The sequence below is a fragment of the Cryptotermes secundus genome, unplaced genomic scaffold (assembly GCF_002891405.2).
Source record: "Cryptotermes secundus unplaced genomic scaffold, Csec_1.0 scaffold106, whole genome shotgun sequence".
NCBI lineage: Eukaryota > Metazoa > Arthropoda > Insecta > Blattodea > Kalotermitidae > Cryptotermes > Cryptotermes secundus.
In genome coordinates, this window is record NW_019734310.1 from 1467922 (window position 1) to 1485474 (window position 17553).

Genomic DNA, 17553 nt, shown 5'->3' on the forward strand with positions numbered 1-17553 from the left:
CAGAATGGAAGGTAAAATGATATAGAAATATATTCATGATAAGAGGTCAAGGGTAATAAAAGCAGTAGCATAAATTGTCTGTTATTAAACCTCTAGTCTTACTGGCGAGAGCCTGTTGAAACGTAATGAGCAATTCTTTATTTAGTGATTTTGTTGATATTCATTAGACTCACTCAGTTCCTTGACCGGCGGTCAAATTACGATGGCAATGTAATTAGGCGAGCATGGCCGGCTCGACAGTCCCGTCAGAGGGCGACGTATTGTGCAAATCGATTTCCTTCTTTTTTAAAAATGAAAATTAGTCTCTGCTGGCCCGTAGGTCATATGGTGACCATTAATTGATAATAATCTAAACATATTATGTAAGGTAAAAAGGTAAAGGTATCCCTGTAGCAGGCCGTGGAGGCCCATAGGGTTGTAAGATGTTGAGGCTCCCATTATGTAACAATGTTAATAAAACCGTTTTATGAAACATACATAAATTACGATCTTTCGCCACAGTTTCTTGAAATTCCACGTTATTAATTGTGACGAAGTTTTGAGGAAGCTGGTTTTTATTATAATTGCATCCGGGGAGGAAGGTTTACATCGCCTGCATCGGTATTTACGCTCTGGTCGACTCTAATCCCAAAATGGGAACACCCCACAACAGACAAAAATACACGTATTATTTTATTAGGGAAGTTAGTTCCTATAGAATTATTAAGGTCTAAACGTGTAACTTATTATTGACGACGAGAAACCGAAAATACAATAATTAATAAGGATAGTACTTCTACTTTTGAAAACTTAATTTTACAATTCGATTTCTTTATTATTATATTTTACAGTAACGTGAGACCAATGTGGTGTGGTACGAAGGTACCAAAGTTTCGGAGAAATGCTGCTATCAGTCTACGAGTCACACTGATAGTCATAACCGTGATAATCTCAAATCTCATTCTGAGTAATTGTTTTATGGCGCTTGAAAGTATTTAATTCCTTGTAACAGTTAGGTTCTAATAGCGGTGATTATGAAGAGTTTTTCTATCTTCTGGGATATAACGCTGTGTAGTCCATTGAATGTCAACCGACGTTTCGGAGGAACATGTTTCCTTCATCTTCAAGGTCAAAGAATAAGCTAAAGCACATGAAGTAGGTAGCAAACTCTGCTTGCTACCTGTTTCACTCTGGTTTCTTGTTTAGCCTATTCTTCGACTCTGAAAATGAAGGCGACATGTTCTTCCGAAACTTCGGTTGGATTTCAGCAAACTACACGACGTTATATCCCAGAAGACAAAACTCTTTAATTCTTTGTTTATTCTCAATTGAATACGTATTTGAAACAGGAAGACGCTGGCACAGTGAGATGCATGAAACAGCAGGCGTGAGCTTGGGAAAATTCTGCTGTATAGTAGACTTCGTGCAAGAAATTATGGGATATTGTTGTGTATGAGAGGAGGTGAGGGAAAGTAGTTATGTTCCCCGAGGTTTTGTTTAGCACCGATTTAGACAGCATGCTAACATGCTTTTTGCATTTAGAATTCCCTACTCTGACCCAGAAACACTATCTGGTCCCTTTTGGCTGGCTCGTGAACATGGACGAATTCACTTGGACGAACGATGCGCAGAGTTGTGAAGCAGGTCAAACTAAAGCGAAAATAATTCTGTGTGATTAATGTCTCAGTTCCGAAAACTACTATGTTGATAAAAAATTAGATCTTCCTGAAGAAGGTCGGCCTTACGTCATAAGATAATTGTCCATAAACAGTGTGTGGGTGATATGTAGCACGGATCACGGATCCAGCAACCAAGCTAACACAGTGGAGATTTACCGGAACAGGCTACTCTGGAGATATGCAGACTTCAAGAAGCTTCACCAGCACTACAGAGACCAGGACCATAAACTACAGTGAAGCAACATACCAGACAATATTATCTCTAAGGCCGTGCCACAGCTTAAGCGTTTAGTCGCTGGCTTCCCACCGAGGCGGTCTGGTCCAGTGGGATTTGTGATGGACAAAGTGGCACTGGGGCAGGTTTTCTCCGAGTACTTCGGTTTCCCCTGCCAATCTTCATTCCATCAAACTCTCCATAACCATAANCCACAGGACGTCAGCACATACGGATCCGTACGGACTACGGTATGACGTTTGTAGTCCTGAGCGAATCTGTTGGTGTCAGTGTGGGCATCATGGTTCTCGTGTGGTCATCGTGGGTCGTGAGTCGGTAGTCGTGGTTCATGTTCGTGCTTTCGTTGGTTTGCGAAAATGGCTAATGCTACAGACGAGCTAAGTGAGTTACATTGCATTTTGGTTGGTTCTAAAGGCTCGGGGACGGCACGTTGAACATAATTTTTCATCAGCTTACATTTTCAGATAAGACACTAATTATCTTCATAACAGTGTTAGAAATTGCGGGCTGATAGGCAGTCCCGGATGAAGAGTTCAATGTGAATTCTCTGCGAAGGAAAAATCTCAGACCTTTAAATTTTAGTTTTGCGCAAGTAAAGAGTATTTGTACTGTAGTTTATACGGAGGCACGAGACCGTATATATAATGTCAGTATTGAAGGTGTCATCAGAATTTTTGACTTTGAGTTGTAGTTTTAGAACATGATAAGATTTGGACGTAGTAATATTAATATTGTATAAAACTTTATATTCTACCGGCGGTGGCTACGAAGACTATTGTCTTCAGGGGCGTGAATCCGTGTAGTCTGGTGGTTCGTCGACTTTACGGAGGAACTTACTGTACCTGTTTCTCAAGTGAAGTCATGTGGGATTCGTGGTGAACAGAGTGGCACTAGGGAAAGTGTTTTTTCTTTTTTGGAATACATCAGTTTCCACAGCCACTCGTCATTCCATCAATTTCACCACATTCTTTAATCATCCTGTCATTTGACGCTACATAGCTTTGACAGTAACAGTGTTATTATATAGCCAACTGAAAGATAACTTCAGGTCAAGAGAGTAAGCCCAACAAACAAACACACATGTATTTAGCACAGAACTTGGCATGCTTTGCCTACTCTTTGATTCTGAAGATGGAGGCAGTTTGTTCTTCTGAAATGTCATGGAACTTTTACAGGACAACAGGGTGTCACATCCCAGAGACAGTGCTATTATTGTTACTTTTGAGATCAAAGTTTTGCAGAATGCCATCAGTCAAATGTTATGTCTAAAGAGTTTAAACCTTGCATGACAAATAGACTCATGATTTTACTCTTGATAAAGGTATATGAGAGATTTGTATCTATTTCATTATCTTTTGTACATAAATTGTGTTTGATGAAGAAAAGTAACTGCCCCAAGCTGTTGTGAACTCAATTGGCAGCACTATACTAAGGTCATATCGGCAGTTGTGAGAGAGCTACTGTAGAAGAGTGACATATAAGATTTGAGGTTCTAGTGGTGGTAATGAAGAGTTCTGCCAACTGGGTTATTACGCTGTGCAATCTGTTGAAAGTGAATTGATGTTTTGGAGGAATATGTCATCTCCATCCTGCTTCCTGCTGGTTTCTTGCTGGGTCTACTCTTCAACCCTGAAGGTGGTAGTAAAATGTCCCTCTTAAATGTCAGTTGCCTTTCATCAGACTACATGGCATTATATCCCAAAAGATGACACAATTAGAGAGTGTTATACATTTGATATGTTTAGAGCATTACGTTTTTTCAACTTTCAGCCCTCTTGGAGCGCGTGTTCCTTCGCATTGGTTCTGCAGAATCAGATGAACAGTTACAGAGTGCAGTATCAAAATTTCTTCCACCAGTGCTATTAAAACTGTCAAGTCAGCAAGATGGAGTTAGGAAAAAGGTACATAAATTCTGTGAAAAAATGAAGCTGATATAATACACTGTAGCTACTATCTGCAGAATTATTCAGTTAAATTCCTCTCAAAGAGATATATTTAAAAATTAAATTAATTGTTGTCTAGCACAGTCAAAGGATTATTCAGTTAAAGTCCTCTCAGAGAGATGTGTTTATAAATTGTTCAGTTTACATATGAAGTTGGATTATCAGAACCTAATTTTTTAGGTTATGGAACTGCTTGTTCACATCAACAAACGAATCAAAAGCCGTTCATTGGTACAGTTGCCAGTGGAAGCCTTACTTCTGCAATATCAGGACCCAGCAGCAAGTTCTTTTGTTACTGTAAGTAAGTTTTCAAAATTTGTATGTAAATAATATCTATTCTATTCTATTAAAATTAAAATTTCTCCTTCAAATTTTAATGGACTTCAATTAATTATTTATGTTATTTTTAAGTGGACTGCAACGCACAATTTTAGCGCACATCAGAGCAGTGTAACAGTTTGGATGCATCAAGAAACCTGAGGATGGTCATCTATGGCCAAAACATGTTGTGTCAAGTGTTAAATGGTGAATAAACATTTGTTGCATTATTGATGGACTGTGGATACATAGATGTTTAATTAAAGATTTGCAACAGGATGCTGAAATACAGAATTGAACTGGCTAGATTCAAGATTTATTTGTAAAAGTTATCAAGGTGAAACAAACATTTAGGTTTTTAATTTTTTCTTTCCTGTCCAGAATTTTACAATAATCTATATCAAATTGGGCTACCCAAGATTACCGGTGGCAAAACAGGCGGAGCTGGTGCCATGTGTTCTCAATGCTTTGGAAGGCAGACCTCAGTCACATCAAGACAGGTAAGGTAAAACAATGTGACTACAATAAAATATTTGATAAGGGCTTCTGAAGGGTGTGTTTCACAAATAGATGTAGGCTGTAGGAGAGTCTGATAGACTTGGAGTAACATGTGCTTAGCTATTTTGGTTTACAGAAGACTTAATTGAATTTGTTTAAAATTTATACTTACATTTTATTTTTCAGTATTTAAATAAGTTGCATAAGTTACAAATAATTATAAATTGCAACCTCAGTGTAAAAAGTCTGGACATGATTGTGTTATTATTTGTTTAGTGTTGACCTGTCTTGCCTCTGCCCACCTAGGCAAAGGTATAGAATCCATTTCTGAAGCGGGAGAATCCATAATATAGATAGCAGATATATCCATTGGTAGCATGATCGTCAGAATGATGGGCGGCAGAGGAGACCCACAACTTAATATGGACTGAAACATGGGGGGGGATTTATTTTTTTTTTTTTGCTTTCCCAAAATTTTGTTTAAAAAATTTCAAATAATAGTATTATACAATGGCAAGAAGATAAAATTTTTCCCGTATATATGCAGTATTCCATGAAGGTGTGGGGAGTGGTGTTAACGCCTGCCAGAGTGTTATATGGATGATTTAATAAATGGATAGCAAAGGTTAACCCAGGAATGTACATAAATTGAAATATTGTGGTAAATATTACGATTTTTGCTGTCAACCTAGTGGTAATACAAACAAGTGAAGAAGAGCTTCAAACATTGGTGCACCTGTTGCACTTCTTTATGTCAACTCTGCAACACATGTAATTTGAAAATATCTCTTAAGAAAACCAAAATGATTGCATGAATTTTTGGGAGGCCACCCAGTTAAGACAAAAATAGTAATTGAAGGACATACGAGGGGGTACCCAAAAGAAACCGAACTTATTTTTTTTTAACTTATTTATTCAAATTTTAAGCACAAACCTTCAATCCCCTTCAAAGTACTCTCCACTTACACTAATACACTTGTCTAGTCTTTTATTCCATTTTTCAAAACATTGTCTAAATTCATCTTTTGAGATGCTTGACAGCGCCTCCGTCGTTTTTTTCCTTCACCTCAGCAACATCAGCAAAACGCTGAAAAAAAGTTTTGATCATTTCGGGACTCTTCTTTCAAAGCACAGCATGCTTCCACGCGACCTTGTTTTTGTTCAGCAGTCAGCAGTCGTGGCACGAATTTCGCAGCCACCCTTTTCATTCCCAAATCTTCTGTCAAAATTCGCTGAACTGAGCTCCAAGTCACTCCCGACAGCTCCACAATTTCTTCAATGGTCCGTCGTCGATCTTCCTTGATGATTTCACGAATTTTTTCAACATTTTCATGTGTTCGGGCCATTGCAAAAACGACGATCACACAAAACAGTTGTCACTATAAACTCTGCCGAAACTAGTCCTTACCTTCTGAAGCAACGGTAGTCGGCTTATCGACTCAGGAATGTTAGCTCTATGCGCTCATAGCGGCAAAACGCGGTACTACAAAAGCTCTGCCCACAAAAAAATTAGTTTGGTTTCTTTTGGGTACCCCATCGTATATTGGAGCAGTTGTCTCGTTTCCAGTATCTCCAATGTGATATATATTATGCATATGAGAAGGATATAGAAAGTAAACTGCACTGATGGCAAGCTATCTGGGGAACAATGTGAAGGATAATGAGAGTTGAAACATAAAAAGAAATATAAATAGAATTGTATAAAGTAATGGAAACACTGACATTGTTATATGTATCTGAGACTTGGGTGAGGAGAAAGAAAGAAAACAGGCAACAGAAATGTGTTTTATTTAGAGCAGTAAAAGGATGCATCAGGGAAGACAGAATAAGAAATGAAAGCATAAGAGATGATATGTAGGAACTCTGCTACCGTCAACACAACAAATATTTGAGTTATTACATGAGATCTTTATTACTGCAACATGTTTTGGTCATACATGATCATCATCAGGCAGGAATACATATACAGTAAAACTTGGTTATAGCAACATCGGTTTCTGCGACACCTTGTCTATTGTGTCGAATATTCAATGGTACGAACTAATTCCTCATAAAGCAACTGTTTTTATACCTTGCTTAGTACGACATGCACAGATGCATCAACCTCGTATGTAACGTCATTTTCATTCCTGAATTTCTCTGATATGGACATTGAACGTAATTTAGAAAGTGTGTGTTGGGCAAGTAACAGGAAACAGATGAAGATAACTGATTACTGTACTCGTATCTAGGTACAGTAAGGCACAACAATTGATGTAATCTACTGTAATTTGGTGAGTAGGCCTACCTTTAATATACAGTATTAGTGCGGTGTGTATTGTCAGTGAAAAGCGCTGTAATATGTCTTTGATATTACACATTTGGGCAATTCCACGTTAATGTTACGTTAGTCTGTACTTAACTACGTATTTCACTAAAAAATGCAACATTTTAACTTGGTTTTTGNTACGTGACTAACATAAGGCTACTGTGGAAGTGCCCATTTCGGTTACGACATTCGTTTATAACGACACTATTTTTAGGTCCCTTTGATGACGTTATAACCAAGTTCTACTGTAGTTATTGAAATACCAATATGGATCCGTATTGGTGCAACGTGTCATATTGAATTGTAATAATTGTAATAACTGAAATATTTGTTGTGCTGATGGTAGCACAGTTCCTACATATTGTATATTGTCTGTGACACACAACAGGATGCAAACTATGAACAAAAAAAAAGAGATGATGTACAAATATAGTCTGTAAAAGATAAATTAGATGAGACTACAGTAGAGTGGAGAGAACATATTGCAAGGATGGAGGAAGATAGAATACTAGAAGCAGGAATCAGCTGTAAACAGAAGGTTAGAAGATCACAAGGTGGCCTAATCCATGTATGCAGAAGAAGTATTTAGGTGGAAAAGAGTGGTTACTTTCACATTTGACTGCTTCACCTTTGAGGAAAGAGCCTGAGGGCATGATTGGATAGGAGGTTGGGTGAGTTCCAGAATGAGGCTGCATGTGATAATAAAGTAAAGAATTTTTGCTTTTGAGTGTAATTGAAACCTGTCTCCAAGCCCATAGCCAGTCACTTCATTACTGAGCTATTCAATCACAATAAAACATTATGTGAAAGTGCACGTATGTTGATTGAATAACTAATATGAGAACTGTGTAGCTGCATTGATTATATGTGACTCATCAGATAATATATTACAGTTTAGACTTTGAAATTACTACACTTGAAGCAGACTTAACCTGACTTTTGGTACTGGTATTTTCTCCACACTAGATGTAGTGATGTGACTCAGGCAGCTGTTTGATTGTGTTGGAAGGCAAAGTACAGTTGAAGACATGCCTGTGCTTAATTAAGCATCATACCACAAAGGTATATGGGGAGAGTAGAGGTATAGCTCCATTCTATCTTAACTTCTGGCACCAGGCAGAGGTAAGTGCTCAGCTTCACATCTTACCGCTTTACTCTCAGGGAAAGAGGTCCTGGTATCCGTTGGCTAGGAGGTTGGGTGGGTCCCAAAGCCATTCTGGACTCCGTGGCAAAGAGAGAAATCTGCCTCCACTGGGAATCAAATCCAGGTTTTTCAATTGTCCAGCCTATAATCTAGTTACTATGCTGACTGAACTACCTCAGTTCAGAAAATGTAATTCATGTTAAAAGAATCTGTATTTCTCTTTTTTTTTCTTGACAGCCTTTTGCTTATTTTAATGCCAGTACTTGGTCATGTTACTGTACCAGCCGACCCAGAGAAGAGAAGTGTGCTGTTTGGTCTTAATGAACGCCCACACATTTACAAGCTACTTGCAGACTTTATGCTGGATGTGTTACTTCTGCCATATGGGTAAGCCATTTTGTCTTCTGAATAAGCTGTGTGAAGCACAGTTATACCGCTGCTTATGCTTATAATCTGGGAATTGCTAATCCAGTTTCATTCACATTTGAACTGCATGTTTAAAACAAATCTGAAAGCATAATGACATGCACACATTTTATGGGTTTGTGTCTGCAGAAGAAGCCAGCTGTGTGGAGTTTTAATTTGCTTTGTTTGTTACAAGTGCAACTGCGCAGCAGGAACAACACCAAGAGCAAGCACGGAGCAGTCAGCATGAAGATGCAAGTAACACTTCTGCAAATTCATTTCCTGTTCCTCTAGGCATGAGTGAATATAGCTTCAAGAGAGTTACAGCTGGGAATCCACTGACATCAGAAGAATTAGAACAGGTTAGCAAGTAATATCTGTTCTTTTTTATTCTTAGGAAAGAGTGAGACTGAGTGAGTGACTGATGGCTGGAGCGTAAGGCTGACAACCTTACTGACATCTGTGAGCCAATTGTCTAGAGAAAAAGTGTGGGAGCCTCAACGTCTCATGACCCTATGGACCTTCACAGCCTGTTATAGGGATAGCTTTATCTTTTTTTATCTTTTATCGTTTAAGTTTCATTGGGCTGTTCTAGTTAATCATGAACGCCCAGCCCAAACATTTGTGTATATAGAAGCCCCAAAACAATCTCTTGGATTGTGCTATGTGGAAGTTGTGCTTTATAATAAAATATAGTGTTTTACAAGTGTTGGTGAGTTGATTTGAAGGTTATCTACACTATGAATGACTGTGAAGATGGTGATATTATATTCGTATTGAAGTTATTTATTATGATTAATTTATTTTAAAAGTTGTTTTGCAAAGAAAATGTGGGCATATACTTTAATAGCTGGGCATGGATTGTCAGTGAATGTTATTCTTTTGGAAGCTGAAAAAAAAAGTGTTTTTGCCATGACTGTGGTTCCTTTTCAGACTAAGCTGGGTATTGTGAAATTCCTAGCAAGTGGGGTCATGACTGACTCTGACATTCTTTGTCATTTGATAGTAGCTGCAGCTGATACAAGATTCAGTGTTGCTAATGCTGCAGATATGGAGCTGAAGAAGATTGTTGGGTAAGTAAGAAGATGTATAGATTTCACAGAGATTGATGATAAAGGGATTGTGAGGTTGTATAACCTTATTATTTGATGAAGTGACTTTGGATTAATTAAATTTATAGGGCAATACAATGAATTCTAAATTTTGACATCATGTATGCCTTGAAGAGGGAGGCAGTGGGTTTCTCTGAAACAGTGGTAACCACTTATGAAATTACATGGTATTGTAACCTGGGGGACCACCAACTTAATTTACATTGCTGTATTTATTTGTAGTTCATTTAATGACACCCACTGTAACTGAGACTTGTGTCAAACGATTAGATGTTAGTGAATAATGACTTGGAAAGAATGCAGAAGGAAATTATCATGTTATAATTTAAGGTTGTGTCCTTGATTTTTTCTGGAGAGAATATGGAGAAGCACAGGATTGCTCAGGATAGAGAGTCTTGTCTCTTCAAGCTGGGCATCTCCTGCATACAGCCAGAATCATTACTGCTTGACCCAACATGTTCAGTTTAACTGTCACGAATTCTTCAAAATTTCATCAGTGCATTGTTTCAAATTGCTTGCTTGGGAGAAAGTTATTAGTCTGATTTTTCATATTAGGAAATCGTGACAACTGGATTTCAAGGTGCAAGGGTAGCATAATCATTATGTCTTCAATTGTGGGCTGGAATGAATGGTTTGATAAGGTTTAGTCACAATCTTCAAGAACTGACTGGTATAAAAGGACAAGTAAGTTAACAAGATGTTCAGGAAGAATATTTTCCAAGTGTGTCAGAAATGCTTTTGTGTGTGTTCGTGTGTGAGAGAGAGAGAGCATGAACGCATGTTCAAAGAGGAACAGAAGAGGTATGCAGAGAAAATAATCATTAAGAAGGAATTGCAAGCAAAAACAAAAAAAAAAAATACCGTGGTTTTAGTCTGCAAGTAAACTATGGCGACCAAGCGACCGCTGCATGTCGGTGAAGTTAGTGCCAACTTTGTTGGCCGCACCATAGCTCAAGCAGTTAGTCGCTGGCTTCCCACTGTGGCAGCCCGGGTTCGATCCCGGGTTTAGTCAAGTGGGATTTGTGGTGCACAAAGTGGCACTGGGGCAGGTTTTCTCTGAGTACTTCGTTTTTCCCTGCCAATCTTCATTCAACCAATTGCTCCACAGTCACCCCCACCTATTATCTGGGGCTGGTACAATAGGCCAGACGTGGCCGCAGTACAAGGGCCTTAGTCCCACCCCACTAGCAATAAAAAAGAAAGTGCTAACTTTAGTGGATAGAGGATGTTGCATCATTAATGCAACAAATCCCCATGGTCGTTAATTTTGATAATTGAAAGCAAAGGTTTTAGTAAAGTACTGAAACCTAATACCAAAGTGTGTGACAGTTAATGTTTCATGATTATGAGGAGTGAGAGTTTTGGAAATGACTGAGTTTTGTGGTGGTATCAGTCCCTCCCATTTAGAAGATGTGATACATTTTGTTTTAGGTTACTAGACTGGGGAAGCATGAGCCTGACAGCCCCTCTCTACTCATTATTTTTGGGAACGCAGCTGGTAACTGCAAAATCTCGTCTGAATACTATCAAAGTGGACAAACGTTGTTCTCCAGCGAGCACACGGATACGCCTCAAGATCCTACCATACCTCTGCAGGTCAAGAGGATCTGCCCTTGTTTTCCCAGCATGTATTCAAGTAAGGGTGCTTGTAATTTACAGATCTTGAGTTCTTCATTGCCATGGTGCAGAGACAGTGCAGATGTGAACCAGGTGGTGTATTTTGAGTTTGTATGATTACTTTTCTAATTTTTACGAGTTGATTTCTCTTATATCTTGTTGAACTGCAACACATTTCATGTGCTGTGACCAGAGCTACTGCTGTCATCATGGGATAGTGATTAACATCTGACAGTGGTCCCAACAGAGTAAGTTTCCTACTGATACCTGGTGGTGTGAGCAGATCCAGCTTCAAAATATTATGTTTCTTTAATCTAAAATGGGACAATGGCAAATGTACAGTATAGATTGTATGTGGGTATGTAGTAACATAATTGTTTGAGGCACTATGCTACAGGCTGGAAGTTACTGGGTTTGATTCCCAATGATGTTTTGATTGACCTTAATCCATTCAGCTGCACTGTGGCCCTGAGGTCACTTCAGCCTGTAACATATGAGTACCAGGAATGTTCCTTGTGGTAAGGTTGTCAGCCTTACACACCTGCCACCCTTCACCTGCCAGGAATTTTCCTGGTACTCATTTCTGTTAGGGGCTGAGTCAATCCCAGGGCCATATTGCGGCAGGAAGGATTAGGTAAATTGATAAAAGTTCAATTACCTCATCAGGAATCGAACCTACAACTTTCCGGCCTGTAGCATAGTGCCTCAACCAACTGCGCTACTGCATAGCCCCCCATGTGTCAGTTTAATTATTTTAAATAATTGTAATTTTTTAGTAGTAATCATATTGGAATAATCATGTTAACAGAATTATTGCAACCATGAGTATGTCATATCATAGCAGTGGCTTTTAAGACTCTTTTAAGTTCAGTGTTTCAAGTAATGTTTGTGTCTCCTATATTTTAAGGATAAAATTTTGGGGTGAGGAATGCGCAGATGTGATATGCATAATGTGTATTGTACCAAATCTGACATGATGCAGAAGGTAAAATTTGAATGATCAACATTATTCAACCTCTCTCATGCACCCATCACCATAATTACCACCATACAGTTAACTCTTAGCTGCAGTGGTGTTAATGTGACTTAGTGGTTTAAATGCCTGGAATGTTGTTCTTACCTGGTGGTGAGTTGGCAGTGCTGCCCTGAAGAAAGGCATTATATCATGCACTGCCTACATCTGAGCATTACCAACTCCAGAGAACATAGGAAGTTAAGTTCAGCAAGTGATACGTTTAAATTATGTACTGTACTGTACATTTAAATGATGTACAGTGATTAAAGCCGGACTATGTTGTAAATATGTCTGTATCATATCACTCTGTTTGTAAATAACAAAGCTGCCATGGTCAGATGAAGACTTTCGTATGAACATCATGATTGTAATAGTCAGTGACATTCAATTCAATTCATTTATTTCATCCATAGCTGTAGAAATTACAATTGGACATGTCAGATAACAACAACATTACATCAAGCATAACATTCAAAGTACATGAATATAGAATAATAAATAATAAATACCTAAGACTAGAGAAAATATTTAAAACATATATACAGATTGTTTACAACATACAAACAGACTATTTAAAACATATTCCTGTACATATAAATAATTTATCTAAAACAGATTTATTTGTCAGCAAGCAGTCCATATCAACAGTTGTTAAAAAATTCCTGAAGAGAATAAAAGACGTTACACAACAAATAATTTTTTAGCTTCTTTTTAAAAACATTAAAATTATTTACACTTTTTAGTTCAGTCGGTAGGCCATTAAATATTTTGGTTCCCATACCAATCACCCCTCTTTTGCAGCGCTCAGTATTGCAAAATTGAACATACAGATTGTGTTTATGAATAGTATTATAGCCATGTACGTCAGAATACTGGGCAGTATATATCCTATTTTTTATTATAAAACATAAAATCTCAAATATATATAAGGAAGTAACTGTTAGAATCTTAAATTCTCAAAACAAATTTCTACAGGAGACTCTATTTCTTACACCTTTAACCACCCTTTAACCACCAACATGAAAAGTTGACAAGTGAGCAATAATTTTATATCATCATTAAATACTCTTGCATTGATATTCTTTTTCCCTGTGATGAGCACTATTTTTATGATAACTGGTAGTTTCTTTCATTTACCCTCCTTTGTGTCACTGCAGGCTCCTTTCTTGCATGTCATGAGATTCATCTGACTTGGGCCATACTGTATGAAATTGTAGCTGTAATTTAAGTAGAAGAGGCATGTGTAGTAGTTATCTTGGCATAAGGCCAGGGTCGTAATTTTTTTTAATAATTTTTTATATTTCTTGAAACGGTCTTGGATAAGACAGTACTAGAAAAGGTTGTTACTTTGTTGGTGTATCAAAATTTGAAATTAATTCAAGTCAGTGGATTTATTTCTGTAAGTGCAGAGTAGTATCTCATTAAACAAATGATAACTTGATAGGAGATGTTAGGTTTTGATGTTTTTTTATTTTGAGCTGTGAAAATATTTCCCAGCACATTTTACACATACATATAAAATTAATATACAAGTACAATATGTTGGATGAATATATGATATAACTCCGTTCTAAGTGCAAACTATATTTATAGGTCTTTCGTTTTGTTCTTCTTTATACACTACATGTTTCGGCCCCAAACGGCCATCATCAGGTGTATACACTCACGTATCTGTTACACTGCACTTATTTATAACATTTAAAATTTAAAAACATGGGTCTTCCTGATTAGCACTTATAAAATCTTCGGTTCTAATTTGAAATCCTTTCAAATTTTTTTCTCTAAATTTTAAATTTTAAAAATGTCAGGGGTACTCGCCCTATGTCTATAGTGCTGCAGCGTCTACTTCTTGTTTCTAGTANCATCAGGTGTATACACTCACGTATCTGTTACACTGCACTTATTTATAACATTTAAAATTTAAAAACATGGGTCTTCCTGATTAGCACTTATAAAATCTTCGGTTCTAATTTGAAATCCTTTCAAAGTTTTTTCTCTAAATTTTAAATTTTAAGAATGTCAGGGGTACTCGCCCTATGTCTATAGTGCTGCAGCGTCTTCTTCTTGTTTCTAGTATTGTATAGGTGTTATTCTGTGTAGTCTTCTTATGTGCGTGCCGCTGCTTATCTTTACTATGTAGTACTACGTAGTAGAATAACACCTATACAATACTAGAAACAAGAAGAAGCCGCTGCAGCACTATAGACATAGGGTGAGTAACCCTGACATCTTTAAAATTTAAAATTTAGAGAAAAAGTTTTTAAAGGATTTCAAAGTAGAACCGAAGATTTTATAAGTGCTAATCAGGAATATCTATGTTTTTAAATTTTAAATGTTATAAATAAGTGCAGTGTAACAAATACGTGAGTGTATACACCTGATGATGGCCGTTTGGGGCTGAAACATGTAGTGTATAGAGAGGAACAAAACAAAAGACCTATAAATATAGTTTGCACTTAGGACGGAGTTATATCATACATCGTATAAAGTGCAACAGGATGCTTAAATATAATAATGTTGGATGAAGTTTTGAACATATTCTAACCAAACTTATGTTTATTTTACAGGTATTTTTTGATTCATTGTATGGAACCAACACAAGTCCTAGGCTGAAGAATATGGCTCTGCAGTTTTCAATGCTTATAATTTTAGGGTTAGTTGTTAACTGTTTTGCTTTTATTCAATTTTTCTGCTCTAATTTAGCTCTCATGTTTAACCTTACTGTATGAAGTGCACGTATCATTGCACTGAAAGGTACAGTCTTCGTGATCAAAGTACACATATTCGTGCATTGGGGTCATTTAAACGCCACTCATGTAGCAAAAATGTGAATCTTGCAAACAGAATAATAAAATGAAAGTTTTTAGTGGTTCCAGATGTTTTACGACACCAGAGACAGCGAAAGTATGACAAGTGTTGCAAGAAGGAGTGATTATATAATGCAGAACCACTTTGTGAAGAAGGGGGAAACTCTTGTACAGTAGGCATAGAAAAGTACAGCTTTTTTGTAAACATTTTCAAATGTTATGTTACAGTATGTGACATTATGTTGTTTTCTGATAAAAAATAGGCCAATTCCATTCCTTTGTCATAAGAATTGTATTAGATACAGCATTTTTAATAAAGTGCTTAAAATTATTTAAAACTCCAAGCAGCAAAAGACATTTGAACACCCAACACCAGCAGGCATTTAAATGCCCAACAGTGGCAGTCATTTAAATAAACTCGCATCCAGCTCACCCTACCACCATTTAAAAAGTCAGGCATTTAAAGGATAAAATGTATCTCAATTTAATGGAAAGGCATTGAATTCTGAAATCTATATGCAAGAAAAAAAGTCATAAGATATTGGCAAACTGAAAAATGTCCATCTTTTTCCCCCATTTGTTTATTTATTTTTCAAGTTACTATTATTTTAATATGTTTATTTTAACATGAAAGTGCTGGTATGCAATACTTTTGGCCCTTGATAGAATCAGAATTTAATTCTGTCCTGTTAAGCACACATTTATGAACACATGGGAATGTGAAAAAGCAAAACCATCCCAAATATATGTAAGTCCTTTTCTTTCTAAAATGAGTGGCGGTTTGTTAGAATTTTACTTTACAGTGCTTATGTATGTAAATGCTAGTTATTCCAGAAAACTGTGGAGCCTTCTATTAAGATAATTTTAAATTGCAGTGCAAATATTCAGCGTCTCACCCCAGTTGCTGGAGTGTTACTCTCTGGGTTGCTGAAGCTGATAGCTGAGGATGATAACTCACTGAAGGTTCTGGCATATAGTGCTGTTGGGAAATTGGGCAGTAGGGTTCCTCGTGTAGTGAACAAGGACCTTGCATTGCTGCAGACATTCTTTGAAGCTTTGCTGCAGGTATGAAGGTGTGCCCATTGCAGAATGTAGACGGTCATGATTTTTGGACATTGTTTTATTTGGGTTCTTCATTTACGTGTTACAGCTAAATAATTGTGAACGAGTGGCATGTCATAAATTGTTGCTGTCCCACCGAGAAATGAAAGGCAGTTGTATTCACACAGCTTTAATGATGTGACAATAATAATTTGTTGTTACAAATTACATTGTATTGTATAACATTATATTTATCTTTTAACTCAACCATATCTTTATGGAATCTGTTCCTTTTTTATTTGTTGCAGTTTGTAACATAATTATAATTGTGAGGCATTGCACAAATAAAGAAACTTACAAATTTAAATGTTGAAAGACCAGTATACAGAATATGAAATACATTTTTTTGCATTTTGTGCCAGAACTTTAATAATCTCTTTCACTTTATATTTTAGGTAATTATACTAGAAGTGAGATATTTCTATTTTGTTTCATTAGGAAGATCAGGATATTCGAATGTCTGTCCGAGAAGCCCTTCTTAGCATGGTGGAAGCTTTCCATGTTGGACTGGATGATGAAAGCAAGGAGTGTTCTGATGTTAAGGCAACCACTGATGGCAGTGGTTCTGTTATCGGCGGTCAGTGTCAGACTATGATGCAGGCTTTGCTAGCGAATCAGGTGGAGTCAAATGAGCCGATGGCTAGATTTGTTGCTGTCAGATATGCAGCATCTGTCTTTCCATTGAACCATGCACCTTCAAGATATCTGCTGCTATTAGCTACTGGAGATAAGTAAGTCCTGATCATGAACTAACTAATGTAGAATATGGGCGGTGGGCATGTAAGACAGCCTTACCACTGTCTGTGAGCTGATTGTCTAGAAGATGTGGGAGCCTCGGCCTCTCACACCCCTATGGGCATTCATAGCCTGTTACAGGGAGAGTTTTACCTTTCTCACCTAGATTATATCATAAAATTAGAAAAAATTTGTTTGCCAAAAGAAAGTCTGTGTTTTCATTTTGTCACAAATTTATAGCAACATTAGAATAACTGTGAGTGAACTGGACAGAAGAAAGTGTAAATTGAAAGGAACATCACATTTCATGACACAGTTACACAGTGTATGATAATAAATGGAGTATTTATTTTATATGTAATTTGCTTTCTTTTGCTTGAAAACATACTTGAATAGAAGTATAATTAGAATATTGTTGATAGGTATTAAAATTATGCACAAAACACAGATTTCCCTGTAGTCGGTGTACGGTTTGAAATCGTCTTTTGGCAGAACAGTATTCATATTATTGGTAATGCATTGTACGGAAAGAGCAAGTAATATCTTAGATTAAAATTTTATAAGAATGGAGTGCTGGCTTAGGGAGAACATGAAATTCATGGAATTCTTTCAGGAAAAACGGAAAATGTATGGAGTTATGGTGAGGAAATCTCTTGA

General features: G+C 37.1%; 1 protein-coding gene across 1 annotated transcript in view; it reads left to right on the top strand.

Annotated features, from left to right (window-relative positions):
- Nucleotides 1–2185: 2185 nt before the first annotated feature.
- LOC111868413 (proteasome adapter and scaffold protein ECM29) overlaps nt 2186–17553 on the top strand; it is a 59510-nt gene continuing 44142 nt past the window's right edge. Inside the window, exons 1-11 of the mRNA XM_023859020.2 lie at nt 2186–2274; nt 3664–3794; nt 4017–4133; nt 4536–4654; nt 8342–8491; nt 8706–8871; nt 9443–9582; nt 11053–11257; nt 14821–14906; nt 15936–16125; nt 16600–16892. Coding sequence (XP_023714788.1) covers nt 2250–2274; nt 3664–3794; nt 4017–4133; nt 4536–4654; nt 8342–8491; nt 8706–8871; nt 9443–9582; nt 11053–11257; nt 14821–14906; nt 15936–16125; nt 16600–16892 — 1622 coding nt within the window. The 5' untranslated portion in view covers nt 2186–2249. The remainder of the gene's footprint in view (nt 2275–3663; nt 3795–4016; nt 4134–4535; nt 4655–8341; nt 8492–8705; nt 8872–9442; nt 9583–11052; nt 11258–14820; nt 14907–15935; nt 16126–16599; nt 16893–17553) is intronic.